The sequence below is a fragment of the Lethenteron reissneri genome, chromosome 3 (assembly GCF_015708825.2).
Source record: "Lethenteron reissneri isolate LAM-NWPU_2019-01 chromosome 3, ASM1570882v1, whole genome shotgun sequence".
Classification (NCBI taxonomy): Eukaryota; Metazoa; Chordata; class Hyperoartia; order Petromyzontiformes; family Petromyzontidae; genus Lethenteron; species Lethenteron reissneri.
Window position 1 is genome coordinate 9,152,103 of NC_083781.1, and position 22,708 is coordinate 9,174,810.

General features: G+C 53.2%; 1 protein-coding gene across 1 annotated transcript in view; it reads left to right on the plus strand.

Annotated features, from left to right (window-relative positions):
* The window catches only part of LOC133346090 (cholesterol transporter ABCA5-like), a 51,365-nt gene extending 29,314 nt beyond the window's left edge, over positions 1–22,051 (plus strand). The window contains 12 exon segments of the mRNA XM_061557455.1: positions 260–351; positions 1,166–1,277; positions 1,596–1,722; positions 2,236–2,327; positions 3,002–3,156; positions 3,825–3,900; positions 6,998–7,092; positions 7,835–7,954; positions 9,098–9,262; positions 10,658–10,737; positions 18,854–18,909; positions 19,325–22,051. Of these exon segments, the coding sequence (XP_061413439.1) occupies positions 260–351; positions 1,166–1,277; positions 1,596–1,722; positions 2,236–2,327; positions 3,002–3,156; positions 3,825–3,900; positions 6,998–7,092; positions 7,835–7,954; positions 9,098–9,262; positions 10,658–10,737; positions 18,854–18,909; positions 19,325–19,423 (1,269 nt within the window). The 3' untranslated portion in view covers positions 19,424–22,051.
* The last annotated feature ends 657 nt before the right edge of the window (positions 22,052–22,708 follow it).

Genomic DNA, 22,708 nt, shown 5'->3' on the forward strand with positions numbered 1-22,708 from the left:
ATACTGTCCTCCAGTATGCAGCATCTCACACGCATTGACCCTCCCGTGTCGCAGCGCACGCTGAACTTATTCACTTACAAAGTAGATGAGTAGAACATTCAACTACTTCCCTTACCTGGCGCTCCGCGTAAAAAAAAAATAGACGTCCACTTCTTTTTACACATTTACACATACCATCGCACCTCCCCTCTGACCGCATCTGCCCCTCAATGTTTCTCCTCCCCCCATGCTGCCGCCCTCAACCTGCCCGCCGCCGCAGCCGTACGTGATGGTGGGCGCATTGTGGCTGGCGCTCATGTTTCTTGAGAGGAGACCAATGGGGCACAGGGACGTTCACGACCCCGTCTTCTGGTGAGGAGGGGCGACGGGGGGTGTGGGGGGGTCTTGGTCTAGTGGGTGCTGGTGGATCTCGTGGCCAACAACAGTGAATATTATTTGAACTAATCCTGGGCCTCGGCGAGGTCGACTCGGCCTCAAATAAGTACCTGGTGCCGTGTGTAAAGATCACAACTCGGGAGACAAAGGCGGCCAGGCGTGGTGCTGGCCACCCACAACCTCGTGTGCCATGCCAGCCTTCATAGGTGATCGCAAACAGCACTTGCCCCAACAATGTGTTAATGGCATACAGGGGGTGTTTGTCATTGGTGTGTATCATGGGGGTGATAGTGGTGGTGGTGTCTCTCGTCTGTTGGTGACGGTGGTGGTTTTAGTGACGGTAGATGGTGGTGCTATATTGATGGTCTTAGTATAATCGTGGTGGTGCTGCTGGTGATGATGTCCTGCCATAGGTCTGATGCTCCTCTGCCCAGTGTGTCCAATTTGTTTCTATTGTTTCACATCTGTCCGATGTATTTGTCCTGCACACGTCCCACCATTCTCTGTCATGCGTTCTGCTTACCTTGTTTGTCTCTGTCATCGCACCTGCCGTGAACCTTGTGTCCTGCTCATGTCCTGCACGCCCTGTGTGTGGCTGTTGTTGTTGTTTTCTCTCTTCGCTTCGATGTCTCGCGTGCCATGTGTGTTGTAATCGTTACGTCCCACGTGCTGATGATGATGATGATGACGACGGCGTGATGTCATTACGCGTGTCCCACCCGTGCCCCGTACGAGACGTCCTTCATCACCGTGCGTCGACGATTCTCGCTCGCGCTTGCGTGTCCGACAGCATCTCCGGGCGCCGGCGCCGCTTGGTGGCCAACACCGAGCGGCCCGAGGGGGAGGACGAGGACGTGGCGTGGGAAAGGGAGCGCGTGAAACGCGCGCTGCACAACCACGAGGTGCGTGCGGTGGTGCGATGACGGGAACACGACGACGGGCACACGACGGGAACACAACGGGAGCACAGCGGGAACACGACGGGAACACAACAGTGCATGAGACACCGTGATAGTTGTGTTGTGTTAACATCAACACTGGGGAGACAAAGGCGGCCGGGCATGGAGCTGGCCACCCACCCCCTCATGTGCCATGCCGGTCTTGTATGTATCTATGTATGTTGAACTTATTTTGCACCGTACGTAGTCAACCGTGCTAATCGGAGGTGCGGCCTTTGTAGTTGTTACTCGCTGACAGCACTTGTTCTTTGTGCCTCGCAGAGCCCCGCGATGCTGGTTCACTCGCTGCGCAAGGAGTTTGGAAAGAGTCAGAGTGGCTGCCACTGCCGCAGCGGCCGTGGGAAGGCGTGCGTTGCCGTCAGGAACCTCTCCTTCATGGTGGAGCGAGGTGGGTGCCACAACCACAGCCACATGAGGCGCCGCGGTGGCCAGATGTTAACTACCTCGCCTGGTATACAGGAGGTCGTGGGTTCAATCCCGAGCCTGACACCTGCTGTATATTTGGAGATGGCGTGTCTCCCTGTGGTCGCGTGGATTTTTCTCCGGGTTCTCCGGTTTTTCCCTCCATATTTAGGATGATGCGTTTAGAGTGTTTGGCTGCTATAAATTTCCACATGATAAGCCATTTCGTTGAGCTATCATTTGTTGCCATGTCGCTTCTGAAAAAGAGTTATATATCTCAGTGGGCCTTACTTGTTCGTAAGTATAGGAGTCCCTGTACCTGGTACTCTTGTGTATAAACATCAGCACAGGTGAGATGGTGTCAACCGAGCGTGTTTTTTCGCCGCATCACCCCCCCACGTGTTCAGTTCCTGAACTTGATGGGTGCTCACAAACAAGCACTGCGCCCGAACATTCTGCGTGCGTTACCCGGCTGGGGGGGATCTTTGTCTGTGCGCAGGGGAGGTCCTGGGGCTGCTGGGACCCAACGGGGCTGGGAAGACGACCACAGTGGAGCTCTTGGCCGGAGAGTTGAAGCCCAGCGCTGGACAGGTGCCACAATCAGTTCCTGCTTCAGCCTGCGTGGACTTGGCGTTACCCAGCACCATACCAGGCCTGGCACAGGCTCGACGCAGCGTTCACCCTAGCGGCGTCGTTCACCGTAGCGTCCGTTCACCATAGGGTCCATTCACCATAGCGTCCATTCACCATAGTGTCCGTTCACCATAGCGTCCGTTCACCATAGTGTCCATTCACCATAGTGTCCATTCACCATAGCGTCCATTCACCGTAGGGTCCGTTCACCATAGCGTCCATTCACCATAGCGTCATTCACCGTAGCGTCCATTCACCGTAGCGTCCATTCACCATAGCGTCCATTCACCATAGCGTACATTCACCATAGCGTCCATTCACCGTAGCGTCCATTCACCATAAGGTCCATTCACCATAAGGTCCATTCACCATAGCGTCCATTCACCGTAGCGTCCATTCACCATAAGGTCCATTCACCGTAGCGTCCATTCACCATAGCGTCCATTCACCATAGCGTCCATTCACTATAGCGTACATTCACCATAGCTCAAACCGCACTGCTAGCCCTAACCCTGTACGTTCACCAACACAACGTTTAGAGAGAACGACCCTCGCGTAAATCCCCAACGGCGACAAGACGCTCGTACTGACGGCGCGCACACCCCCTGCCTGTGACGTCACGACCCCCGCAGGTGGTGCTGGGAGATGGCTGTGCGCGGGGGGCGCAGCTGGGCCTGTGCCCCCAGGTGAACCCTCTGTGGAAGAAGCTGACCCTGGCGGAGCACCTGTCCTTCTACGCGGCCGTGCGGGGGCTCCGGCGGGATGAGGCACGCGCCGCCACGCAGGGGTAACGTCACGCGGGAGGGGGGCGGGGGGGTAACGTAAGGCAGGGGGGGTAACGCCACGCGAGACGCGCAGAGATGGTGGACAGCGCAGAGAGAACTCGGGCGGTTCCGATACCAAGTAAATTAGAATAATACAATGTTGTAATTCTAGATTTGAAGCTTTCGTGACTGCAAGGATTCATATTCTTAGGTTTTTTCGGTAAAGTCACGTAGGTTAAAAATTTTAATTAATAAAAGTAAAATAAAATAAAAATCAGAGGCTTTTATTAATTTAAATGTTTTACCTACGTGACTTTACCGAAAAAACCTAAGCATATGTTATAGTTTGGATTTATTATGACCGGGAGATGATGGATGACACTGGATGATGATCATGATGATGGGAGATGTCTGGAGGCATTGGGAGACGCTTGGAAAATGCTGGGAAAGAATTGTGTGTTCTGGCTGATTCTGTGCAAGACACTGAAAGACACTTTGAGAAACGTTGGGAGGCACTGGTGGAGAAAGTGGGAGACAATTGGAGACACAGGATGTACCAATACCAAGCTAATAACAATAATATCTATACATCACAAAACTATTTAAATCCATTAGCATCAATCAGCCATGATCCAGTGCATTGCTGGATGATGGTGTGAGTGTGGCTGTGCGGCGCTCGCTCTCTGTGTAGGATGATATCGGCATTGGCGCTGAAGGAGCACGCGGAGAAAGTGACGCGGAAGCTGTCGGGCGGCACCAAGCGCAAGGTGGGGGGGGGGAGGGTCCCTGTGCGGTGCCTACACCCCCACAACCCCCAGCTCAACCACTCACAACCACCAGCTCAACCGCTCACAACCACCAGTTCAACCGCCAGTTCAACCACTCACAACCACCAGTTCAACCGCCAACAACCACCAGCTCAACCGCTCACAACCACCAGTTCAACCGCCCACAACCACCAGTTCAACCGCCCACAACCACCAGTTCAACCGCCCACAACCACCAGTTCAACCGCCAACAACCCCCAGCTCAACCACTCACAACCACCAGTTCAACCGCTCACAACCACCAGTTCAACCGCTCACAACCACCAGTTCAACCGCTCACAACCACCAGCTCAACCACTCACAACCACCAGTTCAACCGCTCACAACCACCAGTTCAACCGCCCACAACCACCAGTTCAACCGCTCACAACCACCAGTTCAACCGCCCACAACCACCAGTTTAACCGCCCACAACCACCAGTTCAACCGCCCACAACCACCAGTTCAACCACTCACAACCACCAGTTCAAACGCCCACAACCACCAGTTCAACCGCTCACAACCACCAGTTCAACCACTCACAACCACCAGTTCAACCGCCCACAACCACCAGTTCAACCACTCACAACCACCAGTTCAACCGCCCACAACCACCAGTTCAACCGCTCACAACCACCAGTTCAACCACTCATAACCACAAGCTCAACCGCTCACAACCACCAGTTCAACCACTCACAACCACCAGTTCAACCGCCCACAACCACCAGTTCAACCGCCCACAACCACCAGTTCAACCGCCCACAACCACCAGTTCAACCGCTCACAACCACCAGTTCAACCACTCACAACCACCAGTTCAACCACTCATAACCACAAGCTCAACCGCTCACAACCACCAGTTCAACCACTCACAACCACCAGCTCAACCACTCACAACCACCAGTTCAACCGCTCACAACCACCAGTTCAACCGCCCACAACCACCAGTTCAACCGCCCACAACCACCAGTTCAACCGCCCACAACCACCAGTTCAACCGCCCACAACCACCAGTTCAACCACTCACAACCACCAGTTCAACCACCCACAACCACCAGTTCAACCGCTCACAACCACCAGCTCAACCACTCACAACCACCAGTTCAACCGCTCACAACTACCAGTTCAACCGCCCACAACCACCAGTTCAATCGCCCACAACCACCAGTTCAACCGCCCACAACCACCAGTTCAACCGCCCACAACCACCAGTTCAACCACTCACAACCACCAGATCAACCACTCACAACCACCAGTTCAACCGCTCACAACCACCAGTTCAACCACTCACAACCACCAGTTCAACCGCCCACAACCACCAGTTCAACCACTCACAACCACCAGATCAACCACTCACAACCACCAGATCAACCACTCACAACCACCAGCTCAACCACTCACAACCACCAGTTCAACCACTCACAACCACCAGCTCAATCGCTCACAACCACCAGTTCAACCACTCACAACCACCAGTTCAACCACTCACAACCACCAGTTCAACCACTCATAACCACAAGCTCAACCGCTCACAACCACCAGTTCAACCACTCACAACCACCAGTTCAACCGCCCACAACCACCAGTTCAACCGCCCACAACCACCAGTTCAACCGCCCACAACCACCAGTTCAACCGCCCACAACCACCAGTTCAACCACTCACAACCACCAGTTCAACCACTCACAACCACCAGTTCAACCACTCATAACCACAAGCTCAACCGCTCACAACCACCAGTTCAACCACTCACAACCACCAGTTCAACCGCCCACAACCACCAGTTCAACCGCCCACAACCACCAGTTCAACCGCCCACAACCACCAGTTCAACCGCCCACAACCACCAGTTCAACCGCTCACAACCACCAGTTCAACCACTCACAACCACCAGTTCAACCACTCACAACCACCAGTTCAACCGCCCACAACCACCAGTTCAACCGCCCACAACCACCAGTTCAACCGCCCACAACCACCAGTTCAACCACTCACAACCACCAGTTCAACCACTCACAACCACCAGTTCAACCGCCCACAACCACCAGTTCAACCGCCCACAACCACCAGTTCAACCGCTCACAACCACCAGTTCAACCACTCACAACCACCAGTTCAACCACTCACAACCACCAGTTCAACCGCCCACAACCACCAGTTCAACCGCCCACAACCACCAGTTCAACCGCCCACAACCACCAGTTCAACCACTCACAACCACCAGTTCAACCACTCACAACCACCAGTTCAACCGCCCACAACCACCAGTTCAACCGCCCACAACCACCAGTTCAACCGCCCACAACCACCAGTTCAACCGCCCACAACCACCAGTTCAACCGCCCACAACCACCAGTTCAACCGCCCACAACCACCCACTGTTTAACTCACCATCTAAACTTTTCTAAACTATTTTTTTTATTTTACCAGGCAAGGCCCACTAAGCTATGTAGCTAAATATGTAAATGTATAGCAGCCAAATACTGCCAAGTGCATGTTTCTAAATGTGGAGGACCCGGAGAAAAATCCACACAGACAACGGGGATAACATGTAAACTACATATATACATCTTCTTGGTTCTTTCGGTAAAGTCACATAGAAGGGAAATAATAAAATAATAAAAATAAAACATAATACATATATACAGCAGACGTCTGCATACCTGGCGAGAGAGTTAACATCTCCCCACCACGGCACTCGCATCGACTCAACCACCAATTCAACCACTCACCGACATAGCCGCTGATTTAACCAGAGGCATCTGCCAGCTCAACCTCCTACTCGGAGCCACCGACTCACTGAATGATGGCCAATGATTTTGATGTGGCGAGTTTTGACAGGATCCGTGGTTGTTTGACACATTGTTGTTGTTGGTGGTGGTGGTGGTGGCGGTGGCGATGGTGGTGGTGATAGTAATGACGTCGGCGGTGGTGGTGATGACGGTGGTGGTGGTGGTGATGACGGTGGTGGTGATGATGACGTATGTGGTAGTAGTGGTTGTGATGTCGGTAGTCGTGATAATGGTTACTCGTGGTTGCTCGTGGTTGCCTGTGGCAGCTATGCTTTGCTCTCAGCATGCTGGGAGGCCCCTGCCAAGTGCTGCTGGATGAGCCATCCATGGGCATGGATCCCAAGACCAAGCGCTTCATGTGGTGAGTGCGAGCTTGGGTTTATTTGAATGCGTGCACGCGTTTGTGCGTGCGTGTCCATTTCTTTATCGACTTACGTGTGTCTTCACCTACATGTGTGTATGTGTGCCTACGTGCATGTACTTACGTGTGTACGTGTACATGTGTGTATTTGTACGTGTGAGTACATGTACATGTGTATACGTATACGTGTGTGTACGTGCGTGTCGCCTGCGGAAATGTGTTATTTTTCCTCCATGAGTTTGTGGTGAGAACCTATGTGTGTGCGTGTGTGTGTGCGTAGCGGGTAGCGCGCTGCGCTACGAATTCGGCGACCCGAGTTCAGTTCCCGCTCACGGCTAACACCAGTGATGATTATCTGAACCTGTCCGGGTCTCTCCTAGGTCGACTCAAATGAGTACCTGGTGCGGTGTGTAAACATTGCCACTGGGGAGACAAGGGCGGTCGGGTGTGGTTTTGGCCACCTACCACCTAATGTGCCGTGCCGGCCTTCATAGGTGCTCACTAACAGCACTTGCCCCTACAGTCTGTTAAGGCTACACGGAGGATCGTTGTCTTTGGCCGCCCGCCCTATCGTGTGTCGTGCCGGCCTTCATAGGTGCTCGCTAACAGCACTTGCCCTAACAGTCTATTAAAGGCTATACGGGGGATCTGTGTGTGCATGCATGCATGTGTGTGTGTATGTGTTTGCGTGTGCTTGTGCGCGTGTGTGTGTGTGCGCACGCACGCACATCGCTGCGCCCAGGAGAGCGATCGGCGCTGCATTCCGGAGCAGCCAGCGCGGCGCCGTCCTCACCACGCACTACATGGAGGAGGCGGAGGCGCTGTGCCACCGCGTCGCCATCGTGGTGGCCGGCCGCCTCCGGTGAGCCTGGCGAGGCCCCCCTCCCCTCACCCCCAAACGCAGGCACCTCACCACACGCCGTCCGCACCGCGCCGGGCCACACCGTGGAAGTGCCACACCTCGTCTTGCTGTGTGTGCCTATTCACGCCACACAGCTCCACTCTCCTCACCTAGACATGCCTAGGCCACACCACGCCTCTCCTCACCTAGTTAGGCTACACTTCACCTTCCCATGCTATGCCACCGCAGACTGCACCCCATCTCGCCGTGATATTCCTCACCACGCCGCACCTCACTTTGCCATGGGTAGGGCACACCGCACCACACCTCACCTTGCCATGGCACGCCACACCGCACCTCACCTTACCTTGCCATGGCTGGCCACACAACACCTCACTGCATCACGCAGCACCGCACCGTCATCGTGGCAATGATCACGATTCATGTTGTTGATAGAGTTACTCTCCTCTGCACCAGGGCCTCACAGAACCGTTGTACATCACGTCTCAACTCAAACACGTTTTTGAAAGGGCACCCCCAGTAGTAGCTGTCTCTGGGCAGAGCTTTACTCAGCAAACGGGCATTCGTCTGCCAGCGACGATTGCTGCTGTGTGTAATCCCACTTGAGTAACTGGCGGTGTCATTTTATAATTTGGCAAAGTCTCACGTCACCCCACGTCACCCCACGTCACCCCACGTCACCTGCCATGTCACCCCACGTCACCCCACGTCACCCCACGTCACCGCCACGTCACCGCCAAGTCACCCCACGTCACCCCACGTCACCCCACGTCACCCCACGTCACCCCACGTCACCGCCACGTCACCGCCAAGTCACCCCACGTCACCCCACGTCACCCCACGTCACCCCACGTCACCCCACGTCACCGCCATGTCACCCCACGTCACCGCCACATCACCGCCATGTCACCCCACGTCACCCCACGTCACCCCACGTCACCCCACGTCACCCCACGTCACCGCCATGTCACCCCACGTCACCCCACGTCACCCCACGTCACCCCACGTCACCCCACGTCACCCCACGTCACCGCCATGTCACCCCACGTCACCCCACATCACCCCACGTCACCCCACGTCACACACCACTTCACACCTCTCCCCTTTACCCCCAACCTCCCGTGTCCCACCACACCCCCGCAGGTGCCTTGGTTCGATCCAACACCTGAAGAGTAAGTACGGTGGGTGCTACCACCTGGAGGTGAAGGTCGGAGAGGCTACGGTGACCGGCGCGTCGCTGGAGCAGCGCGTGGCCGAGGTGCAGGCTCACCTGGCGAGCAGCTTCCCCGGGGCCTCGCTGCAAGATGGGTGAGTGCTGCACGTGACACTTCGCGTACAAAGACAAAGATCCCCCATGTAGTCTCAACAGACTGTTACGGGCAAGTGCTGTGGGCGAGCCCCTATGAAGGCCGGCACAGCGCACGAAGGGGGTGGGTGGCCAGTACCACGCCGGGCCACCTTTGTCTTCCCAGTGCCGGTATTTTTTGTTGTGTTCAGCTTCTTGTCTTTCCCCCGCACCTCCGATGAGCACGGTTGGCTACGTACGGTGCGAAAGAAGTTCAACATACACACATCACACGTCACACCAGGTACTCGGTTTAAGGCCGAGTTTAAATAATGCAGGCGCAGGATTCGATTCTGATATCAGTCACCACTGATGTGACTCATACGGAATACAGTAAAACCTTTGATTGCAAGTAACTTGGTCTGCGAGTGTTTTGCAAGATGAGCAAAAATTTTAAATAAATATGAATTTGATAAACGAGCGAGGTCTTGCAATACGAGTAGTACGTATACGCTTTGTCTGCCGAGCGTCACGTGATCACAACTCGTATACGAGTGCTTTGATATCCAAGGTTTTGCTGTATACAGCACAGAGCAATCATCGCCCCCTATTGCAACAACCTGGCAGCACCCTCACGAGAAATACGAGATTCGGTGAGGCTTTCCTGGGTGAAAAAAAAACTTAATTTTACATGTATTCTCTTCTATTCTTGCGTTTGATGGCAATATGTTCGGGAGCTAAATGCTAATGTTAAGATCTGCTGGCTATGATGAGAGGGCTTCAAGAGAGAGTTGGTGTCGCTTTGCTATTCCTCCATTGAAGCAGCACAAAAACAAACCGTGCTTTACAATATGGTAGCCTCCTCATGGTGGTTTACCTTTGTTTACCATATACAGTCTGTTCTATAACGCGGTAGTTGCGTTCCTGAAGATTACCGCGTTATGGAAAAATCTCGTTATAATATAGGGATAAAGCACAGTCCGCGATAACACGTGAGAAGCGTACGCAGGCTGAACAAAGACTGAGGCGCGTGGGTAGTATCTAGAAGCATCCAGCAGCATCCCACCGCCTTGTGTGACGCTTCACCGAGGCAGCCGCACAACCGCTTATTCCTGTTCGCGCGACGTAGTTACGTTCACTCAACCGCGTTACATCCCAATTCGTATACACGTTATAAAAAAAATGTGTTCCCTAATACATTCATCGCGTTATATCCCATTCGCGTTCTGAAAAACAAACACGCGTTATCGGGGGAACAGACAGAAGTAGCCTTCTCACGGGTGGCCCCCTGTTTTCGTGTGTACCTTAAACACAGCTGACAGCGATCCTGTAGGACGCTGCAGGGTGGCTAGACGCACGTGGTTAATTCGAATCCAGATACGGGTTTCCCGTGAAACGACCGCGTGCCGTGTGCCCAGGTTTGCCGGGAGGCTGGTGTACAAGGTGCCGCGTGAGCACGTGGGATCGCTGGCCGAGGTGTTCAACAAGCTGGAGAAAGGTGAGGAGCTTGCGCCGGGCAGCCTCCACTCGATGGGAGCTTGCTCCATCTCTCCTGCCACGGTGGCTAGGAGATGTTGACTACCATGCCTGGTATGGAGGAGGTTCGTGGGTTCGATCCCGACCCTGACGCCTGCTGCTGTATATTTGTAGTTTGCGTGTCTCTCTCTCTCCCCGTAGAGATGTTAACTACCTCACCTGGTATACAGGAGGTCGTGGGTTTGATCCCGACCCTGACGCCTGCTGCTGTATATTTGTAGTTTGCGTGTCTCTCTCTCTCCCCGTAGAGATGTTAACTACCTCACCTGGTATACAGGAGGTCGTGGGTTTGATCCCGACCCTGACGCCTGCTGCTGTATATTTGTAGTTTGCGTGTCTCTCTCTCTCCCCGTAGAGATGTTAACTACCTCACCTGGTATACAGGAGGTCGTGGGTTCGATCCCGACCCTGATGCCTGCTGTATATTTGTAGTTTGTGTGTCTCTCTCTCCACATGGTCACGTGGATTTTTCTCCGGGTCAGTCTGGTTTTTCCCTCCATATTTAGAATCAACGTTACGCGTTGTAGAGCATTTGGCTGCAATAAATGTCCACACGACGACAAGCCACTCCGTTGAGCTATCATTTGTGATAGCCAGGTCGCTCAGTGGGCTTCGACTGGTAAAATAAAAACTAGCAAGAGTTATATTCCTCCTCCATGTCTACAACTGCCTCACCCTGTCGACTGACACGGCTGAGACCTTGATCCTTGTTCAGAACCAAACCTTCTCTCCTGCATATTGGCCCACGAGCCATAGGGGGGGGAGCGGGGTGTTGGTCTGTACCACTTGGGGGTGGCAGACGCTTCCCGTGTCCCCCACGGGCACTGATGGGCGATGTCCCCCTCTATGCAGTGTCTCCAATGGGCATGGACGTAGCTATTGAGTGCACAGGCGGTGCACTTGCACCGGTGCCAAAGAGGGTGGGGGGAGGGGAGGGCCCAGGCGCCGGGCTACGAAGAGGAGGGGGGGAATTTAACAGGTGGGAGAGGGGTGGAGTGCACCCCCCCCCCCCACCTCGCCCCCCCATTTAATTATTCGCACCAGGGCTAATGCCAACCACGCTGCGCCGCTGTGGTGTGCACGGAGAAATGCCGCGCGCACGTGGAGAACGCACTGAAAAACCAGCGAGGCTTGATCTACAGGAATTGAAAAAAAAACTTGCAAAACAACACGCGGCCTATTTCTGGCCGTGTGTGGGTGTGTGTGTACAGTGTGTGGGGAGCGGCAGTGTAGCGGTTAGCACACTGCGCTAGGCACCCAGCGACTCGAGTTGGATTCCCGCTCACGACAGATAAGATTCGAACCGGTCCTGGGCTTTCTTTACGTCGACTCAGCCTCAAATGAGTACCTGGTGCGGTGTGCAAACATCTTCACCCTGGAGACAAAGGCGGCAGGGCGTGGTGCTGGCAACCCACCCCCTCGTGTGCCGTGCCATCCTTCGTAGGTGCTCGCTAATAACACTTGCCCCAACAACCTTTGGAAGGCTATATGGGGGATTTTTGTTTACTGTGTGGGTTTGTGTACAGATATGTGTGTTTGTATATGTTTTTGTGAGTATATAGGCTTTTCAAAATTAAATTGGATTTCAAGAGTTGACAGTGCATAATGCAGTTTACAAAAAAACTTACTTTCACACATATACACGAACACACACAATTACACACGCACGCAAACACAAGGACAAATACTCGCACACATGCACAGGTTAGGATGATGCGGCCTGCACCTCACCCAATTACCTGGCTCACCAGTGTTGCACACGCCACACCGTGGACGCATTTAAGGTTGAGTCTACCTAGGGGAGGCCCAGGACCGGTTCGGATACCACATGCCATCGACGTTAACCGTGGTCAGACACTGCGAAGCACGTTGCTGGGCTTAGCGTGCAGTGCACTAACCACTGTGCCACCACAAAGACAAAGATCCCCTATATAGCCTCAACATGCTGTTGGGGCAAGTGCTGTTAGCGAACGCCATTGAAGACTGGTGCGGTACACATGGGGGTGGGTAGCCAGGACCATGCCCGACTGCCTTTGCCTCCCCATTTTGCGTTGTGTACGCACTGCACCAGGTACACATTTGAGGCCGAGTTGACCTAGGGGAGGCCCAGGTGTTGGCCGTGAGCGGGAATCGAACTCGGGTTCGTAGCGCAATGCGCGAACCGCTACTCCGCCGCTCCCCACGTTAACCGTGATCAAACACTGCAAGCACATTGCTGGGTTCGTGGCGTAGTGCACTAACCACTATCACGTACACACACACACCAGAGGTCGCAATCGGGTACCCGATACCCGTACCCTACCTGATACCCGGCTACCCCTACCCGGCCGGGTACGGGTACCCGTTTGCGACCCTGGTATGGCCGGGTATGGGTACGGGTAGGCCGTGAGTCACTGGTGAGTAACCGTTTGTCACTCATTTCCCAACGTCTTGTCCTAGAATCAATCCACCCGCGCCTGCAACAATGCTTCATCCCAGAGGTCGCAATCGGATACCCGTACCCTACCCGATACCCGGCCGGGTATGGGTAGCCAGGTATCGGGTAGGGTACGGGTACAGATACCCGTTTGCAACCCTGGTGCGGCCGGGTACGGGTAAGGAATCAAAACCCGTTTGCGACCTCTGACACATACGCACTCACAGTATACTCGGGCACACACACAACCAATTGCATACAGCTTAAAATCAACCTCAACATGTACATGTGCAGTAATTTATCAATCCACTGCTGGATGAGGGTGGCCCTATGATATATCAGTCATGAGGGGTATATGACGTCACCGTGCTGGTGAGTGTGGCTTGGTGAAGTACCGAGGAGCACAGATGTAGGAGCATAGAAGTACATTTCACTGCAATATATTTTGCTGCGCCGTCCTCTGCCGCCCCATAACCTACCCTCTCCGCAGCCTGTGTAACATCTATTGTGCATGATAATCGCTCATCCAGACACTACCCGGTCTGAACCCTGCTTAGCTGCCAATATCTGACCAGAATCACGTGCATTGTGGGTGATTTTATCAAAGGCCTGACCTCAAAATAGCAGAAGTCAGTCATTTTCGTCCTGGTGTGGGGTTAACAGACGGTTCCGCCTTTGGAGCTATTTTTGAGCCAATCGTGCATTTCCCAATAACCCTGACATTTCCAGAAAATCCAGATGCCACAGTGCATTTTGGGTTTCCTCCCCAGCATCTTCCTCGGTCCTTTTATCGCCACCTTTGATTGGTGCCACAGATGAAAACATTCGTGACATGGCACGGTAATTAAACGCGGCTTTGCGCCAGCTAGAGATACATCACCTGGCGCCACGTGACGTGAATTTGCAAGATGAGCATGGACGGGATGTGATGAGGCAAGAACGTCATATCTCTTCTTGTGCCATCACATCCATAACAAGTATAACCCGTAAAAAAAAGTTTTTCACTATAAATCGTTTATATGCGTGGCGGCTCGAGTCCTCTCGTCCTCTGACTTGAGATGGCTGCCACCTATGGGTCAGATGATTGCATGGCACCATTAAGCAATTGGTAGTTAAATATAATATTTTTGTCCTAAAAAGTGTAAAATTTTGGAAAAAAATGTTCACGAACATTAATTGTCACGCACAACGAGTCTGTGTGGAAAATGTCAGCTCAATTGGATCACGGGAAGTGGGTTAAAAAACGACCGAAAGATTTGCACGGTCGTAAGCAAGCAAGCAAGCGCGCAAGTGAACTTAATATAATGGATTTAAAAATGTTTCGAATCATCTGACAATTTTTCTTTTTCGGATTTTTATCCTCATTAATCCTGAAATCGTGAACGCATCACTACTCCCTAAATTAGCCCGGGTATGCATCTTCAGTCAGAGCAGTTAGTCTCATCTTGTCATCGCCAGCCACCCTTTTTGATCTTTGGTGGGCAGCATTCATCGTCGTCAGCGTCATTATCGCTTCGTAAACTCCGAGCGTAAAAACTTAACGTGCATAAAATCCATGCTGTGCCACCTCTATAAACTATTACATTTTCGTTTATTTTCCCAGATAAGGCACACTGAGCTGTGTAGCTCATTTTTAGAAGCGACCTGGCCACAAATTATCGCTCAAAGTGGCTTATCAAGTAGAAATGTATAGCAGTCAAATACTCTATAAACGCACGTTTCTAAATGTGGAGGGAAAAACCGTAGGACCCGGAGAAAAATCCACGCGACCGCGGGGAAAGAGAGACGTGCAAACTCCAAATACACAGCAGCAGGCGCCAGGATCGGGATTGAACCCACGACCCCGTGTATACCAGGCGAGGTAGTTAACATCTCCTAGCCACCGTGATGAAGATGAGAGAGAGACACGCAAACTCCAAATATACAGCAGCAGGCGTCAGGATCGGGATTGAACCCACGATCCCATGTATACCAGGCGAGGTAGTTAACATCTCCTAGCCACCGTGATGATGAGAGAGACACGCAAACTCCAAATACACAGCAGCAGGCGTCAGGATCGGGATTGAACCCACGACCCCCTGTATGCCAGGCGAGGTAGTTAACATCTCGCCACTGTGGTGCCGTTGAGCATTGTGGGTCACCGCAGCGGTTCCCAGCCACGTGCGGTACTCGCTACCCCCTGGGAGGTGGCGTGTAACGTCTCTCATCATCGCCAGCCACGCTTTGATCTTTGGTGGGCGGCAGCAGCAGCAGTCGTCGTCATAATTTCATCCACTCCAAGCCGTCGTTAAATGAAATCAAAAGGCTTGACAAATATTTTCGTCAAAATTTTGCGTAAGAAAAAAAAAACGCACGCAAAAAACTGAAAACCCATCGCGCCGTGGAATCCGTGCCGTGCCGCCTCTGTCGACCTTTTGAGCGTTGTGGGACCACCGCTGCGGTTCCCGACCCCCTGTGGTACGCAGCACCCCCCTGGGGGGTGACGTCTCTGGCGGGGGGTTGGGGGGGAGTACGCGAGACCTTTCACGCATTGTCGGTGGCCAGGCGGGGCACAGTTTTGTGTGTGGGGTTACTAGGCGCGCCGTTGCGAGTGTGTGCGTGCGCGCGTGCGAGCGACTGGGCAACGGCGATGCGAGCTCCTGTTTTGACGGCTCTCGACGATGCCGAAGGTGATCTCCGGCGAATCGTCGGCACCCGTTGATAAACGTCGTCGCGAGACCGCTCTCCGACAAAAACAACAACACCGGTGGTGCTTCTGAAACGGCGATATGCAATTGGCTACGTTTGAGTCACGTGACAATTCTATTAATTGGCCGCGTCGGGTGGAGGAGGGTTTACGACACACATTTTGTGCTTCTGAAACGGTCATATGCAATTGGCTACATTTGAGTCACGTGACAATTTTATTAATTGGCCGCGTCGGGTGGAGGAGGGTTTACGACACACATTTGGTGCTTCTGAAATGGTGATATGCAATTGGCTACGTTTGAGTCGCGTGACAATTTTATTAATTGGCCGCGTCGGGTGGAGGAGGGTTTACGACACACATTTGGTGCTTCTGAAATGGTGATATGCAATTGGCTACGTTTGAGTCACGTGACAATTTTATTAATTGGCCGCGTCAGGTGGAGGAGGGTTTACGACACACATTTCTAGGCGAACTTAACCCAAACAAAAACTGTTGTGAATTTCTATGACGAAATCTATTTTTCTCCGTTGTATGTAATCGGATTCCACCAGTTTCAATAAAGATTCTGATTCTGAATTTGGAAATGCACACGCTCTGCTCGGGCCCTTCTCCCCACTCGGTCGTTGTTTCACGTTCATTTTACATTGGTTTGCAAATCAACAAGATACATTATTGTTATTCTTTTTAGGGCCGTATTGTAAAATGTCTCCATCGTTTTAAATCCAATGGAAATCGGTTGTAAATATTCAACCGCCACTGACCAGTGTGGTGAAAAATGGTCAAACAGCCCCCAATTATGTATTTAATTGGTATTCACGTATGAAGTGCTAAACAAACATCCTAAGTGTTGATTGCGTGTAAATATTCATAAAATGCGGCAATTATTCCGTTTTGTAATAGGGGCATGGAGATGCGCGCTTGGAATTACGCTGAGATACAGAAAGGGGAATGCGTGGCTTATTGAGGAGCCATCATCACATTGCTTCACGACGCTGTCGTCGAGAAGAGGGGGAGGGTGGGGGGGTTGTGAAGAGTGGTGGTGAAGAATAACAACGCAGCGTCAGCCAAGGAATGGAACTCATCCGAGAACGCGTCCACGGACTGAGTTGGAGCGATTTACAAATGACTTAGTTTAATACGTAGACTTTCGCGAACAATATTATCCATAATCGAGGTTGTTTTGGGTTAGATCGCGTGAATATAAATGTGTTGTTAAACCCGCCACCACCCGTCACGTAAACAAAAACGTGCCAATTCGTTACTCGTTCAGCACACACACCGGCGTGTTGGAGACAGAACCCACAACATGAACAATTTGAGTACGACGTTTCGCCAGCAAGTACAACCAGCCTCAACAGCTCATCAGGCGACAGCCAGAATTGTGGAGAAATCCTCCTCCTGTTTTGGTCTTAGACATTACTTACTCGGGGGGAAAAAACACGTAGTGATCAACACCCCCCCCCCCCCCCCCCCCCCTTGTACAAGCAAAACTTAGCAGGACCCTCATGCAAAAATAGTCTTTAGAACCAGCGAGGCTTTCCTCGGTAAGTAAACAAGCGTAGTAGTATCTTCTTGGTTCTTTCGGTAAAGTCACGTAGAATGGAAATAATAAAAGAATAAAAATAAAACATAATAAAATATTTCTCACGACGTTTCGGCCACAACGCAAGCAGCCGTCCTCATGTGAAGAACAGGTCTGTCGAGAAGACAGAGTCTGAATAATTTTATTATGTTTTATTTTTTATTTTTTTATTATTTCCATTCTACGCGACTTTACCGAAAGAACCAAGAAGATGAATCCCTGCAGTCACGAAAGCTTTAAATCAAAGCGTAGTAGTAATTAAAATAATATCATTACGGTTGCCTTTTCCCTAATTAAGTCGGTGTTTGCCAGGAGCCCTCGCCAGGATGGCGTGCATTGGCCGAAGTGGCGGGGGGGGGGGGGAGGGGGGGAGGATGGAGCGGGGGGAGGTCTGCGTATTCTGGCCGGCGCTGGTACAAATGGCACGGGCGCAGAATACCAATTCGACGGCACGGTGATGCCGAGGGCAGCAGAGGGTCCTAGGAAGGATCGTCACCGAAATGGAACTAAATCCAACAAGGCGACAGAACGCACACCGACTCGCCCCCTCCGCTGATAACTTGCTCCCTCCCCCCACCCCCCACCCGGCATCGACTCCCAATATTGGATTCGTGTGCGCTTGGCCGCGGTGGCTTAGTGGGGGCGGTGAGCGCGGGGTCAGGGCCACCGAGCCGGCACCGCTCACAATCCTGGGTTTGAATGTGGGGAGGTGTTGGCCTCACCGTTTTGAATGGGAGTCTCTCAAGAGTAGTGGCGGGGCAGGTGATAGTCTCCGCCCGGTCGCCAATGTCTTGCGCAGAGACCCACAGACTCGCGTAGGCCCAGCTGTCATTAAGCTGGGTTCTCAACTGTAGCGGCCAGTTAATGGTCTCAGCCCGGCTACCGATGACTTACGCGGAGACCCCCAGAGGCTTGCGTAGAGAACCACAGACTCGCGTAGACGGAGTTGTGATGAAACTGGGTTCTCAACTGTAGCGCCCAGCTGATGGTCTGAGTCCGGTCACCAGTGACTGACCTAGGGATCCATCGATTGCGTAGCGACCCATAGACGTGACTGCGTAGTCCTCGGTTTGAGATATATGTTCATAGATTACCATAGATACCCACAGACTTGTATAAAATTCCATTGACTTACGCAGAGATCCATAGACTTTGAGAGTGCTGTTGTTATGTGGTCAATCGCTTGAGAGCGGTGGCCCACAGTCGCGCTGGGAGCTGTTACAAGTTGCCTATTGGCGTAGGAGATCACCGCATCTCTCGTGCAGTGTTCTGTTGGATTAGAACAAAAACAATTTAAGATCTGCACACAAATGTCACTTCGGCGACAGGGGAATAATTAAAAAAATGTGTCTCTCGTGTTTGCATCTCCAACTCTCCCCACCACCCCTCAGCCAAGCTGGAGCTCGGGGTGGAGGAGTACAGCTTTTCACAGGCAACACTGGAGCAGGTGAGATACACACACACACACAAAGACAGAGATCCCCCGTATAGCCTTAACAGACTGTCGGGGCAAGTGCTGCTAGCGAGCACCTATGAAGGCCGGCACGGCACACGAAGGGGTGGGTGTCCAGCACCACGCCCGGCCGCCTTTGTCTCCCCAGTGGTGATGTTTACTACACACCGCACCAGGTACTCATTTCAGGTTGAGTCGACTCAGGGGAGGCCCAGGTCCGATTCAGATAATCGTCAACGACATTGGCCGTGAGCGGAAATCTAATTCGGGTCAGCGGGTTCGTAACAGAGCGTGCACTAACCGCTACACTCCCCCCACCCCCCACCCCTCCACGTTGCATCACGCACACACGTATGCACGCATACACGCATGCACATGCACACGCGTGCGCGCATGTGCTGGCATACAGGTGTTCGTGGAGTTCGTGAAGGAGCAGAGCGACACCCAGTTGCTCCTGGAGCCGGGCGAGGCGGAGGAGGTGCGGTGGAGCGACACGAGCCGGGCGTGACGGAGCCGGGTACGGCTCGGCGACCGCCAGGACTCGCGGCAGGGCAGCTCGGTGGCGGCGTAGCGCGGTTGGCATTGGGCCCCTGTTGCACCTGTTGCACCTGTTGCACCTGTAGCACCTGTTGCACCTGTTGCAAGGAATCAAATGGGGGGGGGGGGGGAGGGGGGGGAAGGGGCAGTGCAAGTTGCACCGCCTGCGACCCTGCTCGATAGCTACGCTTTGAGATACAGTAACACCTTTGATTGCGAGTAACTTGGTCTGCGAGTGTTTTGCACGACGAGCAATTTTTTTAAATAAATATTAATTTGATAAACGAGCGAGGTCTTGCAATACGAGTAGCACGTGCATACGCTTTGTCTGCCGAGCGTCACGTGATCACAACTGATGTACGAGTGCTTTGATGTACGAGTGCTTTGGATTACAAACACATTTCTGGAACGAATTATGCTCGCAATCAAAGGTTTTACTGTACTTCAATATGAAAGGGCCTTGATAAAACACGACGTTAATATTCTTACACCGCCGCGTCGGCTCCGGAATGGACTTGGGACCTTACCGATGGTTGGAGCCGGTGGGACGGACGCCGCTCCCCGTGCGAGCCGGGGCCACCGTCGTCCGCGCTCGCACCTCCCGCTCCTCCTCCTCCTGCCCGCGCCGTGGTGGCCGCGGGTTTTCGCGGAGGCCGGATACTGCGGCCCCGGGTCTTTTTCGGCGTCGGTTTGACGGCACGCACCGTGGAGTCGTTGGGTTGAGAGGGAGCGCGGTGGCAGCGGCTGCGTCGTCGGCTCCGTCCTAAGCCAGACAGAAAACTTGAATCTTCATCCTCGCCCTCCGTCTGCGAATCCCCGCCTACTTTAACATAGCCACGCCTATTAGCTCACTAGCCCGCCCGACAGAGCAAGTGGCCTCATCATTCTCACCTATGTTAGCCCCCCTCTGCATCTTGTTCATAGCCCCCCCCCGGCCTACACCGATTTCTCTCTGCCTGCATAATGAGTCGAGCACGAGGCCAGGAAATTTTTAACTGGGTGCGAAAACTCCAAAAATTGCGTTCCAAAAAGCCTTGAGGGCCAGGGACGGTCTCGGTTGGGCTGGGGGCTGATCCGGTCTGGATTGAAGGTTCTTGAGTTTATCTGCTTCTACGAGTAGGGGAGGGTGACAGGGGGGGGGACCGTGGTTGGGGAGGAGAGTCGGTTCATGTCCGGTGCCTTTTGTAATCAGGCAGCACCTTGCCACCGATGAATCCGACAACCTCAGGGTAGGGCACTAGCTGTGAGACGGTCAATACCCTCTCCCCAGGGCTTCGTTTCTCACTCGGTATTTCCCGGCTCGCTGCCGCACTGTGAAACAGGCTGGCAGACCCCCGCTAATTGAATCTCTCGACTCCACCGACCCCACTCGCATCGGTAGCTGCTGCACCGCGAACACACGTCACCGGCTCGAACCACCGCTTACGAACCCGCTCACGGTCTCAAATGGGTACCCGGTGCGGTGTGCAAACATCGCCGCTTGGGGAGACAAAGGCGGTCGGGCGTGGTGTTTGGCCACACTTGCCCCCCTCGTGTGTTGTCCCGGGATTCATAGGTACTTGCGAACAGCGCTCGCCCCACCCATAAAGTCTGTTAAGGGCTATACGGGGGATATTTGTATATATATGAAATACTGCCGTGTGTAGAATGCTGCATGATTAAAGGGATCCTGCACATGTCGAGTGATCAATCCACTGCTGGATGAAGGCCTCCCCAAGACGTCGCCGTCCCTCCTCACGGTGCGGCCTGTCCCCACCCTGCACCTGGGCACACGAGCGGATTCCATCGCTCCGTCTCCCGCGCGCGTGGGGGCAGCCTCACGCACGATTTAAAGCTTTCGCGACTGCAGGGATTCATCTTCTTGGTTCTTTCGGTAAAGTCACGTAGAAGGGAAATAATAAAATAATAAAAAATAAAACATAATAAAATAATTCTCAGACAGCTGTCTCCCCGACAGACCTGTTCCTCACCTGAGGACGGCTGCTTGCGTTGTGGCCGAAACGTCGTGAGAATTATTTTATTATGTTTTATTTGTATTGTTTTATTATTTCCCTTCTACGTGACGACTTTACCGAAATAACCAAGAAGATGAATCCTCACGCACCTCAACCATTAGTCTCGGCTGTCCTTCGGTCTCCCCGTTTAGCGAGGAAGTTTCATTCCCCCCCTCCCCCCCCCCCCCCCCTCTCGAGCCCGCTACTCTCCCCCACAGCCCGGACGATGCACTTGACCTGCGCTTCTTCTGTCATCGATCGAGTGAAATTAATCAAATGGAATTCCACTTTAAGGTGGTGGGGTGGGGGTGGATCGAAGCCCTCCCCCCCATCACCCTGGCTATTTGATTAATTGTCGCATTTCATGCTCCTTAATTCGATTCCAGAGTCAATTATTACTTTTTAAATTGCAACGTGGCGCGGGGAGGTCTTCACACAGCACTGGACTGAACCTATTTATTAATATGCATGCACTGCACGAGAACAAAACACGGCAGAGGTAACGATTTATGGGCGCGGGAATTAATCAAATGTTTGTGGCTTTCAGAAATCCTCGGTTTTGTTTGTCTCTTAATTATTTATTGCTGATTAAATGTTCACGAATAGCCTTGCTGGTAATGATTCTGCACGGCACCGTGTCATCGATGCTCACCGGGTCCGCTCCTTGCAGCATCGGCGCGTCCTGGATTCACCCCGAGCCTGGCACCCTCGACTCACTCGCTCTGTAATGTCCGAGTACACACAACTCACACGCGGGGGGGGGGGGGGCACGCAACCCACACACGTGGGGGGGGGGGGGGCACGCAACCCACGGGGGGGCGGGCACGCAACCCACACACGTGGGGGGGGGGGGCAGGCAACCTGGTTGGGCTGGCGTGCAACGAACATTGCTCTCGTATACGGAGCCGGTTAGGCAGTGATCATGGGATCTCAGAGCGAGCTCTGTGATCCCCACTTCCACGGCCTCATTCTCCAACACATTGGAAACGGGGAGGGGGGGGGGCGGTGTGAAGCCTCGATAATAATTTGTCAACATTGGCCTTCAAATGAGCCACAGTTGAGTTTCTGCAGCTGTCAGACAACGAGTACTGCCGGGAGAAGTGGGACTGGGAGAGGCGTCACGTGTGTGCCACCGTGCCCCTGACTGCAGCTATCACGCAGCTCAGCAGCGAGTCTGACATCGTCTGGCGGCCTGTCCCATGGGTCACACATCCTGCAATCTGGCCTCGCTGCAGTCTGACGCTGGCTCAAGGTTTTAGCTG